This window comes from Musca domestica, unplaced genomic scaffold, assembly GCF_030504385.1.
Source record: "Musca domestica strain aabys unplaced genomic scaffold, Musca_domestica.polishedcontigs.V.1.1 33, whole genome shotgun sequence".
NCBI classification, from domain to species: Eukaryota; Metazoa; Arthropoda; class Insecta; order Diptera; family Muscidae; genus Musca; species Musca domestica.
The window spans coordinates 5,333,956-5,360,458 of NW_026712312.1; the positions used below are offsets into that span (position 1 = coordinate 5,333,956).

At 33.9% G+C, this 26,503-nt stretch overlaps 1 protein-coding gene across 1 annotated transcript; it reads left to right on the forward strand.

The window, feature by feature from the left end:
- The first annotated feature begins 9,951 nt into the window (after positions 1 to 9,951).
- LOC101898017 (dorsal-ventral patterning protein tolloid) lies at positions 9,952 to 24,289 on the forward strand. Its single transcript, XM_005182067.4, has 12 exons — positions 9,952 to 10,460; positions 10,534 to 10,880; positions 14,024 to 14,182; positions 16,284 to 16,556; positions 16,619 to 17,261; positions 19,078 to 19,279; positions 21,819 to 22,080; positions 22,153 to 22,358; positions 22,432 to 22,794; positions 22,875 to 23,342; positions 23,409 to 23,662; positions 23,724 to 24,289. Exons 1-12 carry the CDS (start codon positions 10,278 to 10,280, stop codon positions 24,006 to 24,008), a joined length of 3,645 nt encoding a protein of 1,214 aa, XP_005182124.2. The 5' UTR covers positions 9,952 to 10,277; the 3' UTR covers positions 24,009 to 24,289.
- The last annotated feature ends 2,214 nt before the right edge of the window (positions 24,290 to 26,503 follow it).

Genomic DNA, 26,503 nt, shown 5'->3' on the forward strand with positions numbered 1-26,503 from the left:
CCGGGAATTGGCCAAAATACCGCAGAGCAACATTCGGGCAGCGTGTGATGGTTTCATTGGCCGTTTGAAGGCCATAATTCGTGCCAAAGGTGACCAATTCGAAGAAATCCAAACTCGTTCTAATATTTTATGCTATTTCCGACATTTTTACTTTCATTCAATAAAATTGAAAAAAAAATTTAAAAATTATGACATTTGACATTTGTGTTGGTAATCTTTTAATATATACCAACAATCCATATCCGAAAACGATTTCACTTTGTATTTGTTGTTTATTTTTTATGAGAAGAATCTCAAAGTTATCGGAAAGGGAGAACCATAAGAGCAAACATTTTGAAGAACATTTTGATTCATATTCTTCTATTCAAGAAATGAATTATCTTTCGTTATAATATAGAAATAAATATATAATATAGAAATAATTGATGTAAAAAATAGCCTACACAATCTGTCCCTCAGGACCCTTATTCTATTTGCTGAGTTGCCGTTTTTTTAAACATTTCAAGGCCATCAATTAGGGTCTGCTAATTCCTTCAATGAAAATAAATATGACTGATAGCGGTACCGTTTGGACCCGTAACGGCTATGGATAATTCCCCATCATCTCCAAAGGAAATTTCGAACCAATGCCATATTTTTCCAGGTTAATAATTTGCTCATAAAAATTATATACATTTCACTCTGAATAATCTCTCTTGCTTATTTTGTTATTTCATCTTGGGAAGAGTTTTTCTTTAATCACCGTTACAAAAATGTCTTTTTCACCAATGGCACAGCCTCAAATTAAAATACGCAATAGATTTTAGGTCATTAAACTAATATCTTACCGCTCCTCCAATTAAGAAACATTTAAAACAAAATCTCACTGTTCTCTTTTTCTCCTTAATGAGGCCATACAACAAATTGCTGAGCTATAGTCCTGCACTCATTAAAAGTCAATCACTGGCGTTATTATTAACCCACTCTATTTTCAATTAACCGTAACACTCATTAAAACCACACACGCACACACACCAACACCAACGATTCTTAACAAGTGTCATTTGTCCATTCCAATTAGATTTTTTATTGAAGGTGTCACTTAACGACGGTGACAGCGTTGGAGGGAGGACAAGTCATAACATTACAACATCCTGTTAAATGGTAAATTAATTATATTTTATTGCCACCACCAATGACGGCGAGTTGAGAATCACCTCAATCCGAATGTGATCATCACGAACCCTCTCTCTCTCGACGGCACTCACTTAGCGACACCCAACAGCCATCAATCCGAACCACTTGCCTGTGGACGTCGTTTAAAGTGCCTCTAAAGCCCTAATTAGCCAAAGAATTATGGTTAACGAGCCTATAAGATACGAAGCGATACGGGACGATGATGCTGATGGGCAGTCAGCCAGCCAGCCACGCACCATCCATCCACAAGTCTGGCTGGCGGCGACCCTCACACTCTCTCATTCTCTTATCATCTACCTGTTGTTCTTGGCTCTTTTGGCTACCTGTTGTTGCGGATGCTGCGTTTGGGCGTCTGGCTTAGCTCTGATCGTGGCATGCAACGGCGACGGCGCCGTCGCCACAAACAGAACTTCTCCCACACATTTGTGTCTGCGGAACAAATCACCATACAGCCAAACAGAACTACGAGTAGTCTGTGTTTTGATCATTCTAAGAGATGGGATGTTTTCGTTCGTTTGTTAATGTGTATTTCTTTGAACGAGCCTCTTTTTTTGGAGTTGTGGTTTAGCTGTTGTTGTTATTGGCGAATGTTTGCTCCTCCATGGTGGTGCCATGCCATACCCTACCCTGACTGAAGGCACGTGTTAGTTCGATTGCTCCAAGATAGGATATGTATGTTGAGGTAAAGAAGAGAAAAAACAAAATAACGAACGTAATAACTTATGATCGCATTGAAAGACAACAACATATCCTCCAGAGTTATTGTGGTACACTGAGAAGGATCTATTGGAGGTTTTTTTTAAACTTCTAAGGGGGTTGGATATAAATATTACATTGGAAGGATTCAAGGAAAGGTGATAGTATTGGGTTAGTAGAGAAACCTAGGAAAATATTATTACGTTATCAGGACAATTATTGTTATGGCCCTTACTTATAGAATCTTAGTCAAAGAGAGGTGATTTTGTCGAAATATGTATTCTCTCAGCCTAGCAAGTGCCCGCTACTTCGTCCCCGAAAAGAAAACTTTAAAATTTTATATTCGATCTGACAGTTCTTGTTAGTACTCAAAATGAACAAGTAAAAAAGCTCTAAATTCGGCCGGGCCGAACTTTGAATACCCTCCACCATTTGGGAAGAATTTGATAATTCTCGAAAACAATAAAATCCGTTAAAACTTCTGTAAAAATCTTAAAATTCAATTCGTTCGGAAGCTAGAGTGATTTCCACAGACGGACAGACGGATAGAAGGACGGACATCGCTAAATCGACATAGAATTTTATGCTGATCAAAAATATATATACTTTGTGGGGTCTAAAATGTATATTTCGAGGTGTTACAAACGGAATGACAAACTTAATATACCCTCCATACTATGGTGGAGGGTATAAAAATATGTTCAATTTGACAAACGTTTTTAGTCAAAATTTCAGACATCGTACTAAATTTTTAGGCTGTTAAGGTTTCATTTATAATACATTCTTTTCTTTTTCGGAACGAATATTAGAAAAATGCTTAGCGTTTACACGAAAAAGTCTTCAAAACACTTAATTTCGAAATACTAACAGAGATTCAATATTAAATTTGACCATATTCCTTCAACCAATATCAAATTTAGTACAACCTAGTACTTTCGTACAATTATAGTACACATTTCCGAAAGCACTTTAATTTCTCCAAGCTACACATGAACAGCAACTATAATGCCACATTTCAGATTTCAAGCTCTACATATTTATCCAATGTCAATTTGTACCAAATATAGTACTTTCTAGTACTTTTCGTGCACTTGTAGTACACATATACAAAAACAAACCTCCATATCTTAACCACAGACACCAGCAGTGACATCTATATTATATTTCAGGATTTCAACTCTATCACTTCACTAAATACAAAATTTAGTACTATTTAGTAGTTTGAGTACAATTATAGAAATATTTCCTAAACCACTTCCATATCTCAATTGCAGATATCAACGGAGACCTCAATAATAAATATGAGGATTCCAGCACTAACCCTTCACTTGTGGTATATATATGCAAAATCACCTCCATATCATAAGCTCATACACCAACATTTATAACATATTTCAAGATTTCAGCTCTAGGCCTTAACCCAATACCTAATTTAGTACTATTTAGTACTTTTAGTACAATTATAGAACACATTTCCAAAACCACTACCATATCTCAATTCCAGATCTCAATATCAAATTTGAGGATTCTAGCCGTAACCCTTCACCCTTGATATTGACTACAATTTAGTACCATTTAGAACTATTCCTACATATAAAGGACGTATTTTCAAACTACCCCCAAATCTCAAACACTGATACTGGCACTGATACCATCAGTCATCTAAACATCAAATTTAAGAATTTTATCTCTATCCCTCCACCATTTCAAATATAGTACCATTTAGAACTTTTCGTACAATTATAGTACAGATTTCCGAAAACACCTCCATATGTCCAGGCTACGCATAAACAACGACCTTAATAACAAAATTCCGATTTGAAGCACTGTCTGTAAACCCAACTCCAAATTGTACCAAATATTGTACTATTTAGTTCTTTTCGTGCATAAGTAGTACTCATTTGCAAAACCACCTCTGTATCTAAAATACAGACACTAACAGTGACATCGATATCATATTTCAGTATTTCAGCTCTTTTCCTTCACTCAATACCAAATTTAGTAGCATTTAGTACTTTTCGTACAAATATAGGACGCATTTCTAAATCATGGCCAAATCTCAAACACTGATACCATTGGTCATCTAAATATCAAATTTCAGAGTTGTAAATCTATTTCTTCATCAAATACTAAATATAGTACCATTTAGTACTTTTTGTACAATTTTAGTACACATAAACCCAGGCTACACATGCACAGGCTAATACCAAAATTCAGATTCCAAGCACTGCCTGTTCACCTAATTCCAAATTGTACCAAATATAGTACTGTTTAGTACTTTTCGTGCACTTGTAGTACACATTTCCACCTTCATGTATAAAACTACCTTTCCAACCTTGATTCGTACACAAAGTTTGAAATTTTTACCTCTATCCCTTTTACTATTTACTATTCAAACCAAATCGTACACTTTAAGAACTTTTCGCAACCTTAAAGTTTGAATTTCCAAAAACCCTTTTGTACATCCATCCTGCACGCCATCAGTGACTCTCATATTCAATTTTAGAATCCCAGTTCTATTGGCTCACCAAAATTCCAATTTATGCAAAATTTAGTACCATTTAGTACAAACACATGTACAAATGTCCATAACAAGCTACGTCATACAATTCAATAAAAAAATCGTTTTTCCCAATTTCTGGATTTCAGCCGTATCGGTTCACCCAAATCCAAATTATACGACATCTAGTACTCATAAGTACGAATATCTAATACAGAATACAGTAATGGCAATTCCACATTTCAGAATTTCACCCCTATCGGTTCGCCCATATACAAATTGTATTAAATTAATTACCATTTAGTACTCATATGTACGCATTACCAAAGCTTCCAACATAGTCGAATCCTACACTCTGAAAGTAATCCCAATTCCAAATTTAAGAATCTCTCCATATACAAATTGGTACCAAATTTAGTACCATGTAGTACAAATAAGTGCGAATTTTCAAAACTTCCTACTTTCCACAATCCTACCCTTCCACAGTAATCCCAATTTCAACCTATAGGAACCTAGCTCTATTGGTCTACCCAAATCCAAATTGTACCAAATTTAGTACATTTTAAGACATATAGGTACAAGTTTCATTTCCTACATATCCAGATCCTACACTCCAACAGAAATCTTAATTTCAATATTCAGGATACCAGCCCAAATCCAAATTGTACCAAATTTAGTACAAATTTCCTTAATTTACTATATCACACAATCCAATAGAAACCTTATTTCCAAGTTTCAAGATTTCAACTCTACCGTTTCTCGAAAAATTGAAATTGTAACAAATTTAGTACTATTTAGTACATATAAGTACGAATTTTCAAAACTTCCTACACATCCCAATCCTATGAAGCAATAGTATATATTTCCAAATGTCAGCATTCCAGCACCATGAGAACAACCAAACAGAAATTACACCAAATATAGTACCATGTAGAACACATAAGTACGAATTTCCTAAGCTTCCAACTTTCCCCAATCCTACACACCCACAGTAATACCAAATTTCCACTTTTACGATTCTAGCTCCAAATTGTACCAAATTTAGTACAAATTTCAAAAATTACATCTATATCTCAATTCTACACTTCGAGTTTAATATTATTTCCATATTTTAGGATAACAGCTCTTTTGGTCACCAAAATCTAAATTTTACCAAAATTTAGTACCACTTAGTACACATAAGTACAAATTTGCACAATCACCTACATAATACAATCCAATAGAAATCTTATTTTGAAATTTTAGGATTCCAATTCTACAGGTTCACCCAAAATTTAAATTGTAACAAATTTAGTACTATTTAGTACGCATAGGTACGAATTTAGAAAATTTCCCATGCTGACAATGACATTCCATTTCCATGGTTCACCATTCCAGCTCTCTCGTTGCACCCAAATCGAAATTGTACCAAATGTAGTAACATTTACTATATATTTCGAAAACCCCCTCCATATCCCAATCTTACTCTCCGCCAGTAATGTTAATTTAAAATTTCAGGATTCCAGCTCCAGCCGTTCCTTCAAATTCAAATTGTACCATATTTAGTACTATTCGTGTACATAATTACATACTTCCAAACTACCAACCTACATCGACTCTACTCCTTAACCTTGATTCCCTTTCCAAATTTCAATTTTTTTTGATATAACCGTTCACATGATACGAAGTGGTACCAAATGTAGTACATTTTAGTACTTTTCGTACACTTTTAAGCGAATTTCCAAAAACCCTTTGGTACATCAACCATACACTCCATCAGTGACCCACATTCCAAATTTTAGAGTTCTAGTAAAGCTATTACTCAAATACAAAGGGTACCATATTTAGTACCTTTTAGTTCATTTCGTACTATTCTAGTACGAATTTCTAAAAACCCAGTCTTATGTAACACCTTTGAACCAAGGGTGATCTCACCAAAAATTTCAAGATTCCAACTACAGCCGTTTCGTCTGGGCGTGAATCGCTAAGTCAGCCAGGTTATTCAAAATGTTAACTCTTTATTAGGGGGTACCGAAGGAGTGGGACAGTATTGTCCAGTTTCGCGCCTGATCATGATAAAATGCCAAATCAATTAGAAAATTTGCTGAAACTTACTCAATTTAAAATATGGGCAAATTTGGGACCGATATGAATGATTAATAATAGCAATTTTTTCCAAAAATAAATAAAATAAATAAATAATTCAAAATTCTCCATTGAATTTCAATATTCTATTGTAAATATATTTCTAATTTAAATATTATTTAAATATTGGAACTTTTTGTCTTGGGTTCAAGTTTAATAACTGATCAAACAGTACACTCTTTTCTTCCAGTGCTGCAGAGTCACTGCATCTGAATTCCCGAATAAAAATTTAACAATGAACCTTCCTCTTCTTCTCTTTTTTTTCTTCTAAGAAAAAACTGTGTGGCGCTTAAATCCTCCAACCAAACCTCTCTCTCTCTCCTCCTCTCCCCCAAATTCCCTTGAATAATTTGGCGCGTATTTGCAAATGGAATAGCAAACAGCAGACAAGTGATGCCGCATTGCCGTCATAGAATGGCGACCAACGGAACCGAACCGAACCGAACAACAATGGAAAAGGTGAAAACAATTATTATCGGTTTGTTTACGATTTCTTACGTGTTGTAAATATTCCACTTTCAAAGGAAGACAACAAACAACGCGCCTGCCTGACTGTCTGTCTGTCTCGCTGTCCGTCTGTCTGTCTGTCTGGCTGCATTCATGAATATATTTTAGCTTATGTCACTCCTTCGGCCAGACAGCGAAAACCTCTAACTGTGGCGACTATCGGAGATACCGATGGTCAGCAAAGCGATACAAAAAAACACAGGAGACACGTTGTTGTGCATCTTCACCCTAAATTTTATTCTGCTAACTAAAGCAAAAAAAATTGATCGTCGAGAAGGACAGTGGTACAAAAAATACATATTCGAAATATATTCAGATAGGGTAATAACTCAAAGAATGTATTTGTAGCATTGTTGGTATATAATTAAAACTTAACCAGTAAAGAAAGTCCTAAAGTAGGGCGGGCCGACTTTTTGATACCCTACACCACTTTGCTAATTTAGTAGAGCTCCACATAGCAATTAAAAGTTTTTATGGGAGAATTCAATCATACACCCTATGATTTTAATTAAAATTTAAAGTTCAGAGGACTAAATATTCCGAAGCATTTGTATCTTTTAAATTCGGACTTGTATTGCCCATTTGGTGCAAAATTAATTTGAATTCAGATAAAGATATATATGGGAGCTATATCCAAATCTGAACTGATCTCGATAAAATTTGGTAAAGATATTTCTGAGCTGTATTTTATATTTTTCCCTGAATATCGTTGTTACGAAGTGCATATTACGGCTGTGGGTAACAAATACAACAAATCGGATGAACAATATATATTGGAGCTATAGCTATATCTGAACCGATCTTCCCCAAATTTGGCATACTACCTTCTAGACTCAATTCGGTCGTATGTGCCAAATTCCATCCCATTTGGGCAAATATTAGACGTTTTATGCACAATAAAAGGTAAATCGGACGAAGTTGTATGTGGGAGATATATCCAAATCCGAACCGATCTCGATAAAATTTAGCAAAGGTATAAAAAAAAGGGTATAAAAAATCCGTTAAAAATTCTGTTAAAATCTCAAGAATACCGAATGTAGCCGTTATATCAGGGTCTATACGACAACGTGGACCTGCACAGGCATCTTTTGTCATGAGCCATTACAATATACAAATGCGAATTATGAAAAAATCGGTGAATAATATAGCTAAAATCATCAAATACCGAATATAGGAAGTTACCATTACATAGGGGCTATACCAAATAGTGGACCTGCACAGAGAATTTTCTGTCTTAGGCTGTAGAATTTATTACGAAATTCAAATACCAAATTTGAAACATTTCCAGTGAGTCGCTAAAATACCCAAAAAAGGGAGGTACCATTATATGGGGGCTATACCATCACGTGGACCTACACGGCCCATTTTCAATACCGAAATCCTGCAGACATAATATACATTTGAGTTAAATTTTATCAACCTACTTAATTTCGTTCGGAAGCTAGAGTGATTTCCACAGGCGGATAAACGGACAGACGGTCGGTCCAGAATATATATACTCTGTGGGGTCTAAACCCCACACTATGGTGGAGGATATAAAAACATGTTAGCAAAAGACACATTGGGGTCCGATCGGGGATAATCTTCAACACTATAACTTACGGTAATGTTTCTGTAGATCTGATGTTCTCTGGACTAGAATACCTCAAGGTATGGGGATACATAATTGGAATACTTATACGATTATTCTAAATATCAAGTTTGGTTCTTAAGGGGTACACATCAGTCGGCATACCGACGGAAACTTTTTAATTGTTTTTTTAGCACTTACATCATATTAGCACTTGATTTTAAACATTTTAGGTGTCGTAGTGCTATTTATCAATAGATTTCTCTATAATCAGCATTTGGCAGAGGGTGGGTTCAAAGGTCCAATTTTTGATCTGATACGTAATTCGTAATTTGGCATTATTTATTTTTAAATGGGACCTCCTCGGTATACCCCAATAATATTTGGTATTTTAAAGCCTTTATGATAGATTTTACTGGTTTCTACATTTTCGAATGGAACTCACTCAAAAACTAGATCTCTAAATATATATTTTAAAGGCTGGACCATTTCCCCGAAAATCAAAAAGTTTTCAGTGGAAATGCTTTGGATCCAATATGATATTGTCAAAAATTGACATACAATATTCTGCAAACACTGTGAACTGTGCCAAACAAAATTTACTTTCGATACAATTTTGTTAAGTTTTTTTTTTATTTTTTTTGGAAAAAATGTCCAACAATGTTGAATAGAACTCCAACCACAAGGATGTTGAGGGGAACAAGAAAACATTGAATTTTGGTTATGTTGCAATAACTTCAATTCTTTGTGGTATGCAGATGAGGGCAACAAAAAGATTAAACTCCAAAAACGCAACAACAAAGGGTGTGTGGTTTTCAAGAAATATTCCACACACATACAGAACAACTCTCCCCCAACAACAAAGTATTGGAGAATACTTAAAGTTGTTGTAGTTGGTGATGAGCTTGCGATCTTTTGGAGCAGATTATATTAACAAGATACCCTTAGAGCATATCGGTAAAGGCTAATGCAGTTGTTGGTGTTGTTGTTATTGTTTTTGTTGGCGCACATACATCACAGTTTATCCCAGCATTGAGTTGAAGTTTTATGAGCTCACTACGAGAGTGAGTGTGTGTGAGTTTTGTGTCTATCTCATTGCTTGTGTGTTAATGTGCCTTTGATCCGTTTGTAGCAGCCATGGGATGGATGCCTTAGTGAATACGATCAGCCTTATTTGTGTATTGATGTTTTGTTGTTGGTGGTAGTGCTGGTGGCATGTATGTGCGCAGCCGCCACCAACACCGCCGACGCCACACATTACTTTTTTTCTACCTTCGTACCTTCCGTCCTCGTCTACATCATCATCATCACCATCTCATGCTCAATCCGCCGCCGCTGTTCTTGAAGTCAGAATACAAATATATTAAGGCCGCTGCGTGTGTTATGCCATCAGTTTGAGATTTGTTTTCACAGAGTGAAGTTCAATATCACCAAAAACAGAAGAAGAAAAAACTAGGTTTTGAAAACGAAATCGGCTACAAGTGAATGAAAAAGTAAAACAATCTCAAGCCAAGGAGAAAAAGTATTTGAAATTGTTTCGAAATAACACCAAAAAAAAGAAAAGATTCCAAGAATTTAATTTAAGCAGATAATGCTGTGGTTGGTGATAAAAATTTAATTACCAAGAAATTCAAAGTGAAGTGATAAATAAATAACAGAAAATTGGAAAATTTCCAAAGAAATAACAACAAAAATAACAACATCATGAAGAAAATGTCAACGACAAGTTATGTGTGGGTCTTGATTTTAATACCCCAAATTTGGGGATTAAATTTCGGTTACACCTCAAAGAGTTTGATGGCAAAACAGCAGTTACAAATCGATCCGGAGGGTCGCTTCGATATTATCGAAAGACCCGAACAATTTATAACGATTGATAAACAGATTGTAAGTCATGTTTGGTTTTTGTTGTTGTGGAAAATGAAAATTAAAATTGAATATCATTTCAAATTAACTACAGGCTCCCAATACCAAAGGTAACACGGCCGGTAAATCACCCGCCCATGTCCAGCATTTACTGGAACTGGCTGCGGCCGAAGCCGATCGCGAATCTATGATGTCATCGAAAAAAGGACGCAAAAAGCCACAAAATCACATGCCTGCCTTCCTCTACAATGGCGAGGCCAGCAAAATACAATCGAATGCCAAAAATATTGAACACGATATACACCACAATTTCTTTTATGAGCGCAACATCATTAGCCAGCCCAGTGTTCCGCCAGAGAAACTGATAAACGAGAAGAAAGACAAGGGTGATGATTCTTCGGGCATACCCAAGGAGCAACTGAGACAAATGACCCTAAAAAGGTAAGGCAACCAGAAATCTAAAACAAAAAACACCAACAACTGAATATCGAAATTGCCAAAAAACAAAAACGAAGAACAATACGAAAAGCAGGTGTTTCCAGAAACCACTTGAAAAAAATAAGAATCAAACAAAAGGATTTTGAATAGCCTTCAAATGGTTTGTTAAACAACATCAAATCTCAGCATGGGTTTAAAAAATTGGAAATTTATTTCAAAACAGCAGGTGTCTTTTTTTTGGAGGGAATGATATATTTCAAAATCACCCGGAGAATTTTGAACCAGAAAAATAATTTATTTGAGTTAGATTTAGAGATAAATAAAGGTCTTTAGAAGGTTGGTAACAATAAATAGTGGGGCTTTATTTAACAGAACAAAATTCTATTGTCATTTAAGACAAATTCCAAAGGGGAATTAAAAGGAGACCAAAAAAAAATCATGATTTTGCAGTTGCTCTACAGGTCGCAATTATAGACCAATCGAAGTGGAACTTAGTATGGGATTAGAGTTTAGGGCTGGGCGGAAACCTACCAATTTGAATGGTCATCGAATAATATTTAGGCGGTAAAATAGAAATATTGCCTAGGATTCATATGCTACACAGAGGTATAAATGGAAAAAAAGTGAAATATGGAATCCAATGTTTAGAATTTATAATAAAATCGTGAAAAATATTCCAAGAGATGCAAGGGAAACTGGCCCATATTTTTAATATCGCCTGATAATATTTTTAGTTAAATGAAAGATCTTTTTCAGGTCGAGCCGATCATATTATGACTCAAATTATAGATAAGTATTTGATAGTTGAAATATTTGAAAACAAATTAATAACTATTTTGTCTGGTCGCGATATTAAACTCGCGACCTTCTGAGCAAGTGTTAAGCAAAAAACTTATTCCCGCAAAAATTGCGGACACAGGAAACACCCCTCAATTCAGGAGTACAGACATAGGATATGGGACCAGATTTTTATCGTCGATTCCTAAAGAGCAAATTTCCTTAGAATTTTTACGGACATCGAACCTGCAATCTTCCGCGTTTCTGATAAAAAAAATCGGAAATATTCACATGTGACTTTAAAAGAGGAATTCTCTATAAATGTTGTTATCATTGTTTCATAAATTTTTTATCCTAAGGGATTCTCCCATGCATTTATGAGCTCGGATCTCTTCGTACCCCCCTGGCTACGTCAGTACCATAATGTAAATAATTCTTGTTCTGAGTCGATAAAACTGTGGTTTTCTGCCTTTCTTATTAATATCCGTTAAAGCCAAAGTTCAGAAGTTTTACACGGAACATTCTAGGGTTATCTAGTATTGAGAACGTTAGGGAATAGCCCTCATATAAAGATAACATTCGATGTTAAATATATTTTTTTTCAAGTTTGAACTTCAAAACGAGTTGGCTATAGTACGGCATTTCGCACTGTAGTTTATTATTTCAGGTTTAAAAAGTCAGACGAAACCTCTTGAAAAAGTACAGTATAAGTTCAGGTTGTGATATACCCTCCATATAACCTCAAAGTTTAAGAATTTTGAAAGTCCTGGTTCCATTTCTACCTCAGAATGACTGTAACTTACCATTTCATGTTATCTAAAGTTCGAAGACTGATTTTTGGAATCTTAAGGTCATGGCCACAATTTAAGACCGAAATGAGAGTTTCATGCCATTTCGGGATCTAAATGAGCAAAAGGCCTCACCTCAAGTGAAATTACTAAATTATACGTTCCCCATTAGATTTTTAGTCTACGGGATCTTCCACCAAACTCTTCTACAAATCATCTGTCTTTGGACAATTTCTACAAAGACTTTTATGCATGGAAGACTTCTCTATATCATTCTCTCTCACTTTCTTTCTCTCCAGAAGCCCCTATAGGGTATTTTACCGTATGTAGATCTGAAATCGATATTTTCTCTTTAATAACATCTGATAAAGATATATGTCTACTATAAGGACTCTCACTTACCAAAGATCCGATCTGAAATAATTCATGATTTTGGGATTTTCAAATGAAAGTGAAAGCAAGTTCACTTTTTGGACTCTCAATTTTTAAAATACAGTCTGACACGAAAATTTCATATAGAACTACATTTCGGCCTAACCCTCCAAAATTTATTGAACCAATCCCCCATTTTTGTATTCGAAAAAATTATACTCCATTTCCATTTCACAGCTCTGTCATAAAAACAAAAATGGCAGATGAGATTCACTTTCGAATAAATTCCAGTCATACCTGTCTCTCAAACTATTATAATAATAGTAATAATAATAATAATAATAATAATAATAATAATAATAATAATAATAATAATAATAATAATAATAATAATAATAATAATAATAATAATTATAATTCAAAATATCTAATTTTATATTTTATTCACCTTTTAAAATCACCCTTTTTCCATTTTGCTCCCTTTTGCCTCACTACCACAACATAAAAACATTCAATGGAATAAATTATTCTCTTTTAATTCTTTAATTATTCTCTTTAACTCTCTTACATTGAAAAAAACAACAATCACATTGCTCTTCATTAGTTCCCCGTTACTTCTTGTCATTCTCTCGCGCTCTCTCTCTTCCCTTTCTCTTTCCGAAACCAACAAATAACTCGTGCTATTGTTATACCATTTGACTCAGATATCAAATCTCAAGTATCCATGTCTTTTCACGGTCTCTCTGATCGTCGAGCTGCTACCTGGTTTCAAGTGTTTTATGATAGCTCTTGTTAAGCACCCACTTTAGTTAACAACCGAACAATGATAATATTTTTGCAACATCCTTGATCCCTTTTTACCTTAAATACCATCACCTCGGCCACTTATGTTATCCTGCTGTCGTCTTTTCAATTCAATTCGTTATGGGTTTTACCCAGGAATTTCTACGGCTCCTTATGAATTGTCATTGTAGGTACTATATGGCTGTGTGAAATTTCCCTGGAAAATCCCAGGAGGTTTTCAATTAAGCATGTTTTTCTTATTTGCTTTTACCTGCGCGACATGATCGCTGTTGTAAACGAGAGGGAAGGATGGATTGATTTACTTGTTACCTGCTAGTTGGTTGGCTATTTAAATGATATCAAGATCATATTATGTTGTATTTATGGCATGTTTTTAATTCTTTCTTCTTCTTCTTTTATTTTCAGGCGTCTCTTTAAACAGTTGAAGGGTAAAAAAGTGAGAGTGGGTGGTGGCGGTGCCATAGAGGGTGGTCGTTTTAAGAAACACAAAAAACGTCACAATCAAAAACACCAAACACATCACAAAATGGACGAATCGACAAAACGGAAAAAGGAAATGATCAGGTAAATTAAAATATAAATTTTATAAAATTTAGTTGGGAATGGGGGTGTTTGTGATTTTTATAATTTTTCGGATATTTATGAAGATATATAGCAAAGAATAAGGAGCTGGTACATTAAAAAATTAATAATGGGCTGGATCTCAAAATTCCAAAAATGGGAACATTTTAGATTTTTTATATATATGTGAAATGTATTTGATATGTTATATGAGATTTCGATGACTTTCGGAGATTTTTATGATCTGAAAACCCTTTTCTTATAAAATCCCTAAACTGCCATTCAAGTTCAATTATTTTGAGAAATATTCTGTTTGCAGAACATACTCTCTTTCTCTCACAAAGCCCCTTAACTACATAAGATAAATTTAAAATACAGGAAATTCTTATATAAAGTTCTTTATATCTTATACCCTCTTATAAATACTCCATCTTTGAAAACTTCTGAAGAGCGCATATCTTCACTTCTGAAACCTCCCAATTTTTAATCATAAAATCTCGCAATTTTTTTTATAAAGTGCTTCATTTGTTTAGAGTTTTTTAATGAAAATATTAAGGTCCTCTATATGAAAAGCAACTTCCTTAAAAAATATGTTTTCATATTCTCCTAGAAAATATTTAAAAGCCCCTAATATCATATTACAGCCACCATTTGTCGGAAATATGCAAGCTTTTAATACATTCCAAAATTATATTCTTAAAATCCCCAAGTTTACCACTCTTCACACACTCTCCTGCTTTAGTTTTTGTGGATTGCTTGGCACATCAGTCCGCAAAAGAAAATATTTAAGAGAATTTAATAATGTCTTCAAAAACCGCCCTCACTACCAACATTTTTTTTGCTTATTCTCTTTTTTCTCTCACAATAAGACAGTGTTTTTAGTTTTATGAAGAAAGTTCATAGAATGTCATCAAAAACCGCACTCTACCAAAAATTGTGTTTCGCTCTCTTTCCCTCTTTTCTCTCACAAAAACCAGTACACTTTCTGCATACTAGATTCATATTCTGTGAGATTTTTTTCATTTTATTCATAAAATCTATCTTGCAATTCTAATATATGCAGGCTTCAATCCATGCAATCCTCTCAGAGGATTCTTTTTTTATTGAAGCCTTGATAACAGCCTCAAGTACATCATAGATGGAAGGACTTTTATTAATGGAAGATCCCTTTTTAGGGTGTTTCTTCCACGTAGAGCTGAGTTCCACCCTTGAAAGACGTTGCCATAGAAGACCCGACTTTTGTCTTAAAATATCCATGAAAGGCCTCTAAGATATTTTGATCATAAAATATCTATATGAGTTCTTCTATGAATGAAAGAAGGAGGACTTTTAAGTCCTACATCAAAGGATCAAATCTCATACAACTTATATACGGTTTTCTAGTCATAGAGGAACTATGCCACATATTGATTACATATCCTTAAAAAACCTCTACAAAATTTCCTACCCTTACAGATATTCTATCAACTGAAGCCATGTAAAGTTTACTATCCACCTCTACGGGTCTTCTATATGTGGTGTATTTTATAGAATAATTTCCGAGCCAATTCTCAGTATTTAATTGACTAATTTCTGAGTCAATTCTTCCTTCAAAACCTGCTTAGATGCACTTTTTCTAATATTTAGGGTGTTGAGCTTTTAGAAAGTTTTCATATTTCCATTTCTAGTCTAAAAGAAATCCGAAATAATATTTTCAGTAGATATTTTTAGATACATAAACACATTTTTACAATGCCATAGAGAAGCCATTATAGCCAAAATTTTATTCAGTTTTTTTTTTTCATAAAAAAAATTAAATTTAATTTTTAAATATTTTTCTCATTAAGAAAACTGTACTAAATTTGGCCTATACCCTTCTCTTTCAGGGAATAAAAGAAAAAACTCATAAATATTCGAAAGGCTGTAAAACTTCACAAAGGAATGATCTCAGACATGCAAAACTGAAAAAAGATTAGAATTAAATTTCATATTTTATTAGAAAATGTTATTTAAAAAACAATTAGTTATATATTATAATGTAGATATTTAAGAAAGAAAAATAAAAATAAAAACCTTGTTATAATTTTGAAAAATAAAAAAACCCATTTGTTTTCCTTTCTCTTAGTCCTAAATTGCCTAGAGCTCAAAAACATCTCTTGACCCATTATCAACAACAAAATGATGTTCATCGCAGCCGGAGAGCTGTGACGGCGAAGAAAGAACGTATCTGGGACTATGGGGTGATACCCTATGAAATTGATCACATTTTCAGTGGGGCCCACAAGGCGCTGTTCAAACAGGCCATGCGGCACTGGGAGAATTTTACATGCATTAAATTTGTGGAGAGAGATCCGAATGTGCATCCCAACTATATTTATTTCACCATCAAGAATTGCGGGTAAGTAATGCACATAACCCTAACTCCCATATCTCAAATTAACCCAAAACTATTCTCCTTAGATGCTGTTCATTTGTGGGCAAACGTGGCAATGGACGTCAGGCCATATCGATTGGACGCAACTGTGAAAAATTCGGCATTGTTGTCCATGAATTGGGTCACGTTGTTGGATTTTGGCATGAACACACCCGAGTGGATCGTGACAATCACATTATCATCAATAAGGCGAACATTATGAAGGGTCAAGAGTACAACTTTGATGTCCTTTCTCCGGAGGATGTTGATTCTTTGGGCCTACCGTATGACTACAACTCAATTATGCATTACGCCCGCAACACCTTTTCGAAAAGTGTCTATCTCGATACAATACAACCGATCGGTGTGAGAGAACATGAAAAAATAGAAATTGGCCAGAGAGTTCGGCTTAGTCGTGGTGATATTGCCCAGGCTAATCTCTTGTATAAGTGTGCCACATGTGGAAGAACTTTTCAACAGAATGCAGGACAAATTATTGCCCCTCATTATAATTATCGATCGAGTGTACGGGATCGTGAGAATGATTTGGATGTTGAGGGTAGCGGTAGTGGAGTGTATGATGAAGATGGCGATGAGACGTCAACGGATTTTGATAAGTCCTTGGAGTCGTGTGAATGGAGAATAACGGCAACTAATGGTGAAAGGATTATACTGCAATTGCATCAAGTGGTAAGTAGAAACAATAGAAAATTCGTATAATTTGCTTTAATGATATAGGATAGGAATAACGAAATTGGTAGCATCCATTGTCTTTCGGAAAAATTATTATTAAAAAATCCACGACTGATTGTCTTTTGAAAAAATAATTTTTAAAAAATCCACGAATAATTGTTTTTCGGAAAAATAATTGTTAAAAAATCCATGAATAATTGCCTTTCGGAAAAATAATTTTTAAAAAATCCACGACTGATTGTCTTTCGGAAAAATAATTTTTAAAAAATCCCAACTGATTGTCTTTCGGAAAAATAATTTTTAAAAAATCCACGTCTGATTGTCTTTCGGAAAACTTATTTTTAAAAAATCCACGACTGATTGTCTTTCGGAAAAATAATTTTTAAAAAATCCACGACTGATTGTCTTTCGGAAAAATAATTTTTAAAAAATCCCAACTGATTGTCTTTCGGAAAAATAATTTTTAAAAAATCCACGTCTGATTGTCTTTCGGAAAAATAATTTTTAAAAAATCCACGACAGATTGTCTTTCGGAAAAATAATTTTTAAAAAATCCACGACTGATTGTCTTTCGGAAAAATAATTTTTAAAAAATCCACGACTAATAGTTTTTCTGAACATAATTTTTTTTTTTTTTTTTCGGTAACATAATTTTTAAAAAATCCACAACTAATTATCTTTCGGAAAAAATAATTTTTAAAAATCCACAACTAAATGTTTTTGGAAAAAAAAATTACGATTAATTGTTGTCCAAGAAAAATATTTTTAAAAATCCACGTCTAATTGTCTTTGGGATTTTTTTAATTAATTGTCTTCCGCAAACATATTTTTGAATCAAAACTAATTGTCTTTCACAAAATATTTTTTTTAAATCCACCACTTTTTGTCTTTGGCTAAAAATCTATTTTTTTAATAATACAAATAATTGTATTTCGGAAAAATATCTTTTAAAAAATGACGACTAATGGTCTTTAAAAAAAATATTTTTCTTTAAATCCACGACTAATAGTTTTTCGGAAAAAAGATTTTTTTTTTTAAATCTACAACTAGTTGTCTTTTGGTGACGTATTTTTTTAAATCCACGACTAATAGTCTTTTGGTGAAACACTTTTTTAAAAATCCTCAACTAATTGTCTTTTTGGAGAATATTTTGTTTTAAAATCCACGACAAATTGTCTTTCAGAAAAATAATTTTTAAAAAATCGATACCAAGTTGTTATGCAATTTTCTTAACCCACGACTAATAGTCCCTCGGAAAGATATTTTTTACATTATTAAATTATAATTTAAATGTTTTATCCAAAAAAATATTTAAAAAAAAAAATCAGAGAATAAAATCAGAGAAAAAAAAATCAGAATAAAAAAAAATATCCACGAAATATTGTCTTTCGGATTTTTTTAAATTGCCGACTATTTGTAGTCCAAGAAAAATAATATTGTCTCTCCGAAAAATATTACAAATAAAAACACAACTAAAATTTTTTTTGTAAAAAATCCACGACTGAAAAAATAAATTTTTAAAAAAGGTAAAATCTTACTTAATTGGGCTAATTGTGTTTTTTTTTTTTTAAGTGATATAAATTACATCATTGGTTTACTTAAAAGCGAAGTAGTAAACACCCCCGTTGCATAAAATCGTATATCTTCAACAGTTTTTCTTTCCTAAAAATACTCTCTTTCAAAAAAAGGATGCTCATTAAATTTCATTTAAATATTTTTCATAATTTCTTTGAAAATATAAACCATTTTTTACTAAATTGAAATAATCAAACATTTTTCTATCTTTCTCTAAATTTCTCCCTTTTTGCTTTAGAATTTATTGTCATCACCTGATTGCTCCAAGGATTATATCGAAATCCGTGATGGCTATTGGCATAAATCGCCGGTTATTCAACGACTCTGTGGAAATCATACATCTGTTACCATAAAAAGCGATTCCAGTCGTATGCTTATAAGTTACGTAAATCGTCACGGTGGTAGTAAAGGTTACCGCGGATTCATAGCAGACTTTGAAGGTAAGTCAAAATTATTTAATAAGAAAAAAAAATGAATATAACTTGAGTTAGGGAATTTCTTAACACATTCAGATAAATTTACAATTTCCGATGTAAAAATTCCGTAAAATTTTTTTCACAATTATTTATACTCAGGAGACCCCTTGTGAGGTAGGTACCAGAAGGAGTGGACTGATATTTTCCATCTTCATATGACCCCCCACATAATTATCTGATTTATGGTTTTAAGCCAAATTGGCAGTAAATTGTCACTTGTTTAAAATATGTTACTGCAATCTCCCCGAAAAATACCGATAGTAGATGACAGTTTTAAAATCCATACAATATTTTTCAGAAATATATTGAAGTAGCAGAGTTTGGACAAAAAAAAAATGAATAATAGTTTTGTGAGCTTAGAAGTGTGAAAATTTTCTCCGGAAGTAATAATCCGGAAATAATACTCAAGAAAAAAATGGAAAATTCAAGTTTTTTTTGGGAATTAATATTTAAAAAATCAAAAAAATATCAGATAGTTTTGAAAATTATATTTCCACAAATTTACTGAAGAGGACTTACAAATATATTATTCTCCTTTATTTCAGTGTTGAGAAAACGGAAACGGTGAACGATTTTCTCTCTCTCGCTCCAATCTCAAATTCCCTTCTATTTTTCATATAATTCTAATTAGGCGATCTACTTATCCAAATTTTCTATTATTTAGGGTAAGTCCAAATTTTTGTTTTTTTTTACCTTAGGAGTTGAAAAGTAGCTTGCGATAAATAAATATATTTTATAAAGTCTAGTAGATGTCGTTGACTACTTCTAAGGAGAGTGAGAGAGATATGGAAATAGAGAGTAATGCTAAATCCATTGCTACTTTCATTTATTTTCTTTTTACGTAGTAAAGAGCAAACGACGATTTTTAGACTTTTTATCGATCGATTTTCGTTCTCCAACACGAATTTCCGAATTTTTGGTAGAAATTAAATTGCAGGCGCGCATTAAAGTTGTTAACCAGTTTTGCCGTGGAACTGAACTGTTGTTATATTTTGAAAAATTCTGAGAGGAAGTTGCCATATTCTCGGGGCTGTATTTCTGTAGTATTTACGAAGCTGTTCTATATTCTTATTTAACCAACGGATGTTGAAATCGACTTTCTGATTTTTTGTCAGGTATTATTGAGATAGTAGAAAATCGTATCTAAAATCAAATAGATTGTTGCATGCTTTTCGGGTCACGTAAATTTTAAAATGACTTAGGAAAAGCCGATTTTGCTAAATCAAAAAAAAGCATTCCTCCTTACTGTTACAGGTTATTTGTTTGTAATATGGAAATGGAAACGAGATGGACAAAGAATTTCATTTCATGATTTGCATAGAATCACAGTCTGTCCGTCCATTTGTCTATATATGTATTTTTTATATATCGAAATGAAATTTTGCACAAATCATTTAGTTTGGCCCAAGAACGAACCCCATTGAAAATGGAGATTCTAGGCCAATTTTTAGATATACCTCCCACGTGCATTTTCGTCCAATATTGACTTTTATGGTGCACCAAATGTCTAATATTCGTTCAAATAGGATGCGATCAAATTGAGCCTAGAGCCATGTATGGCAAAAATTTTGTATGTCAAAATCGTAAAATTCGTTTCAGATATTTGGCCTGTTCAAGAACTGAAAAAATGTAAATTTTTTAACTACGATAGCCGATTTTTCCTTTATGGTATCGAGAAAAATTGCAAAAATAGTAGATTCTTGCAGAATTTGGAACAGAGATATAATTATCAAATTTGTTTCCCACAACCATAATATGCACTCCATACCAGCGATATTTGAGGAAATATATAATATAGAGCTCAGAAATACCTTTGCAAAATGTTATCCAATGCTTAATGTAAGCCCAAATCGAATGGATGTTATATAGATATAGCTATAGGTCCCAATGACCCGATTTTGTATTCAAGTCCCTTACACCCGTAAATTTTATCGAAATTGGTTCAGATTTGAATATAGCTGGCATATATATCCTTTATCCGATTTGAATTTTAATGCTTAATGCAAGCCCAAATTGGATGGCATTTGGTACATATAACCGAATTCTGCCTAGGAAAAATTGGGCCAAATTTAAAAATCAGTTCAGAAATAACTATGGGTCCCATATATATGTTTCACCCGATTTTATATTTAAGTCTCTTACACCCGTAAATTGCATCCGATGTGTCATAGAAATACCTCTGCTAAACTTTCAAGATATCGGTTCAATATCAGTAATATCGGCGCAAATAGGATGAATTTTTGATGAAAATCAGTTCTAACATAAGTGCCTCCTTCAAATTTATTAGAAATCGATTCGGAGTAGAATATACATCCCATATATTAATTTCATTCGATTTCAAATTATAAGTCCTCCAAAGCCATAAATAACAACCAAAGTTGGTATGATCTGCTTCACATAAATTGGCATTTCTTTACTGGTCATAATCTAGAATTAAGTTTAAATATTTAATAAAATATTATAAAAAAAAAATATTAAAATATTAAAAACTTTCTCTTTTCAGTTGTATGTGGTGGCGATATTTTTCTAACCGGTGATCGGCGCATTGACTCACCCAACTATCCCTTGGAGTATTTCCCCGACAAGGAATGCATTTGGCGTATAACGGTGCCGGATAATCATCAGGTGGCATTGAAATTTCAATCCTTTGAATTGGAGAATCATGATAACTGCATTTACGATTATGTCGAGATAAGGGATGGAAATAGTTCCGATGCGGATTTAATTGGAATATTTTGTGGCTATAAATTGCCGCCCAATATCAAGTAAGTTAAAAAAAATATTTCTTTTTATTTTTGAGGATTTCTAATATTGAAAATTTCTATTTTCTTTTGCAGAACAAATGGCAATCAAATGTATGTGAAGTTCGTCTCCGACGGTTCGGTGCAAAAAGTTGGCTTTTCGGCCGAGTTCATGCAGGAAGTCGATGAGTGCCAGTTCAACAATCATGGCTGTCAACATGAATGCATCAATACCCTGGGCAGTTATCAGTGTGGTTGTTTTGCTGGCTATGAATTGCAGGCGGATGGCCGAAGCTGTGAAGGTAAGCAATCAAATCGGAATCGTGAATGGGATTTAATAACACGGGACTTCTGTTTTTTATTTTTTTTTTTTAGATGCTTGTGGCGGCATCATTGATGCCAGTGTGGGTAATGGTACGGTAAATTCTCCCGGTTGGCCAGATGTTTATCCCATCTCCAAGGAGTGTGTGTGGGAAATAGTTGCCCCACCCCATCATGCCGTCTTCCTGAATTTTACCCATTTCGATTTGGAGGGCACAAAAATGCAATATACCGAATGTAATTATGATTATTTGGTAATCTATTCCAAGTTGAGAGATAATCGTTTGAAGAAAATCGGGGTCTATTGTGGCCATGAGCTGCCACCCACAATCAATTCGGAGCAGAATATATTACGTTTGGAATTCTACTCGGATAAGTCGGTGCAACATTTGGGATTTTCGGCCAAGTTTGAGACGGGTAAGTAAGAGAAGAGAGAGAGAGAGAGAGAGAGAGTAAAAATCTGAAATTGTAATGTGCGTTTCTCTCTTGTATTGCAGATACCGATGAGTGCAGCATCAACAATGGCGGCTGCCAGCATTTCTGTCGCAACACCTTTGGTTCCTATGTTTGTAGTTGTCGCAATGGTTTTACTCTGGATGACAATCACCACAACTGTACCGAGACCAGTTGTAAATTTGAAATCACCAATCCATATGGTGTCATCTCCAGTCCCCATTATCCTGAGGAATATCCGCGCAACATTTATTGCTACTGGCATTTCCACACGGTTTTGGGTCATCGCATCCAGCTGACATTCCATGATTTTCAATTGGAAAATCATCAGGAGTGCATCTATGACTATGTGGGTATCCACGATGGCAAATCGGAGAATAGTTCCATTTTGGGTATATATTGTGGTGGCAGGGAGCCCTATGCCGTGGTGGCCTCCTCCAATGATATGTTTATGGTTTTGAAAACGGATGCAGGGTTGCAGCGTAAGGGGTTTATGGCAACCTATTCAACGGGTAAGTGAAAATATATTCAGTTAAAAATAAATAGGTTACTAATTTTGTCCGCTCTCTCCCTTACAGAATGTGGTGGCTATTTAAGGGCCACAAATCGCAGTCAAATATTTTATTCTCATCCAAGGTTTGGTTCACGAAACTACAAACGCAACATGTACTGCAATTGGCGCATACAAGCCGATCCCGATAGCAGTGTCAAAATAAAATTCCTCCATTTTGAAATTGAATATTCGGATAGATGTGATTATGACTCGGTGGAAATCTCCGAGGAGCAAAGTTTTCAGAGGAACACCTTCCATGGCAAATATTGTGGCAATAGGGTAAGTTTTGACTTACATTTTTTGAAAAATATATAAAACTAATAACATTTTTCATTTTCAGAAACCCCCCGTCATTGTGTCCTATTCCGACACCATACTAATACGCTTCCAAACCGATGAATCCACATCGCTGCGAGGATTTGCTCTCTCCTTTGTGGCCGTTGAGCCACCAGATGATGATGTGTCCGATGATTATATGTCTGTGACCCCATTCCCGGGCTACATGAAGTCTGTCTACTATGGCACCGACACCAATTTCGGTAATGATTACGATCAAGACGATTATCGGGGTATACGAAACTACAAACCCCATCGGTCAATGGGCCAACGACTACGTCTCAATTGAATTAATTTCTCACCGATTTTACAACAAAAATAAAATCAGTTGTGAAATAAAAATCATAAAATGTTGGTTCCTCTATTGTTTTTGTTCTAATCACAAAAAAAAAACACATTAATTTTAATTACTAAATTAGTTGTTGTTTATTATTATTGTATTGTACATTAAAAGCCTTTGTAAATATTTGCCCTCTAAGATATCTAAGAGATAACACACTCACACACCCACCCAACCACCCACACAATTGTATAAAGTCCACAGATTCATAAATTAATTTTTATGTTTTCCTTTTTGTGTACTAACTAAATGTTGATATAAAATTAATTAAAATTAAGTTTAAAAGTAAAATATTAAATATTTTGGCAATTTTTATTTCGAAACACAGTAATGAGGCGAGTTTCCCCAAGAGGTTTGAAATGCATATTAACGGTTTTACAGTTTTACAGGCACTAAGTGATGGGGTGAGAGAGCATACATACATTTCATGTATAGATGGCGCTAACAGTCACAGAGTTAGAAGTTAAATGAAATAGTTTAGTATGTGCACGTTTTAATGTTATCCTTCCATGGTAGAAGAATACAGGTAGATGCATCACCAAATCCCAGGTAGATTTTGGCCAAATCACTCTAGAATTATCGTGTGCAGTAGCCAGACAGACGGACGCTAGATCCTAATGTCCTGAAAGTGATTTGGTCCAAAGAGACCTAGGGTCTAAAACCGTTTTTTTCGATAAAAAACGCTTTGGCCGTAGGAGGTTATGACAATTCAATTCACAAATCCGTTTATGTAGGCCTTGGCGGAGGGTATAAAAACCGTGTAATCAATCGGAAAATGTTGAAAACTTACCATTTTGATTGTGCATTCATCATCTGTCACTAAAGAACATTCGAAGAGCAATGAAAACAATTAATGAGAAGGAGCATTAATACACATTTATCCTTATGAACTGAATTTTCACAATAAACCTCATTTCTACTTCTTCTCGCTTTTTCACAATTTATATTAAATATAAATTCAAAAAAATCTCCGTTTATAATTGACAATCAAAAAAAAAAAAAAACGAAAAAACTAAAACTAGCAATTGAAACAAAAAAATGAAAAATTTCCAATAAATTTTCAACAAAGACTTCAAACTATTGTTTTTAATCATATATAATTCTGACGCCGAATTTTATTGAAAATTCTATTAAAAAAATTTGAATACATAAACGTCTGAATGTTAAAAAAAAGCTTTAAAAAACATCGGTCAACTACGCCATTTGATTGAAACAATGCCTCAATGAAAGAGATGAACAAAAGCTTGGAGTGAAATTAAACGAAATCGAGAGACGAGAGTGAAAAAGACACACAAATGTTACATCAATGAAAGAATATCAGAAGATTACAAATATTTTATGAATATTGTCGCAATTATTGTTTATAAGGTGAGTTACATTTCTCATTAATCGTGTAATCTTTATATTATTTAGTTCACTTTTTTGGCTTGTTTATCATCTCCGTCTACGTGATTACCTTTGTACCGTTTAAAGGTCTTGACATCGTCTCTTGAGCTACCTTACCGCCATCTATATTTAACTAATTGTTTACAGTTTGACAAACTTATTTGGTTAGTTATTGTGATTGACTCTCGCCATGACCTTTATTGTGACAAATATATGAATAAAACTATTCGCCACTAGATGTCACCTACAACGATAATCGGAAATATTACCAAATAGTTTATATATAATTATTTAAGCATTACTCTATAGGTAATTATGGTAAAATTTTAAATCTTTTTTCTGTTTTGTTTTATGAAAATATGAAATGAAAGTAATTATACCCTCAGCCATATGGCTGAAGAGGGTATATATCATTTGATGCGGCCAAGACGCGCCCATCGAAATAACGGTTTTAGACCCTAGGTCTCTTTGAACCAAATCCGTTTCAAGAAAAATTGAAGAAGATCTAGCGATGTCCGTCCGTCTGTATATCTGTCTGGCAGATTGGTGCGCATGATAATTCTCGAAGGGAGTTTCCATTTTTGTCCATATTTGGTACATCGTAATATTTTTGTCTAACTTAGATCGAGTTCGGAGATGGACAATATCGGTCCACACCTTCTGGTACCTCCCACACAAAGGTCGAAATTTTCAAAAAATATACATATTCTGCACAGAAAGAGAAACGATAGTCCGATTTTGCTCCAACTTTGCAAATCCAAATATATGCGTCAATGCTAGGTCAGGGGAGAAAATGGACAATATCGGTCCAATCTATCAAGTACATCCCACACAAAGGAACAAAATTTTGAATAATTACAACTCTTATAAAATGTTATATAAGAGTTTCATTGTCTTTAAATTTCACTCATCTTGAAAATATTATTAAATTAAGGTCTGGCGTTAAGATGGAGTATATCGATCCACTCCTTCAGTTACCTCCCACACAAAAGGTCGAAATTTTCATAAAAAAAAATATATTTTCTGCACACAAAGAGAAATGATAGTTCGAATTTGCT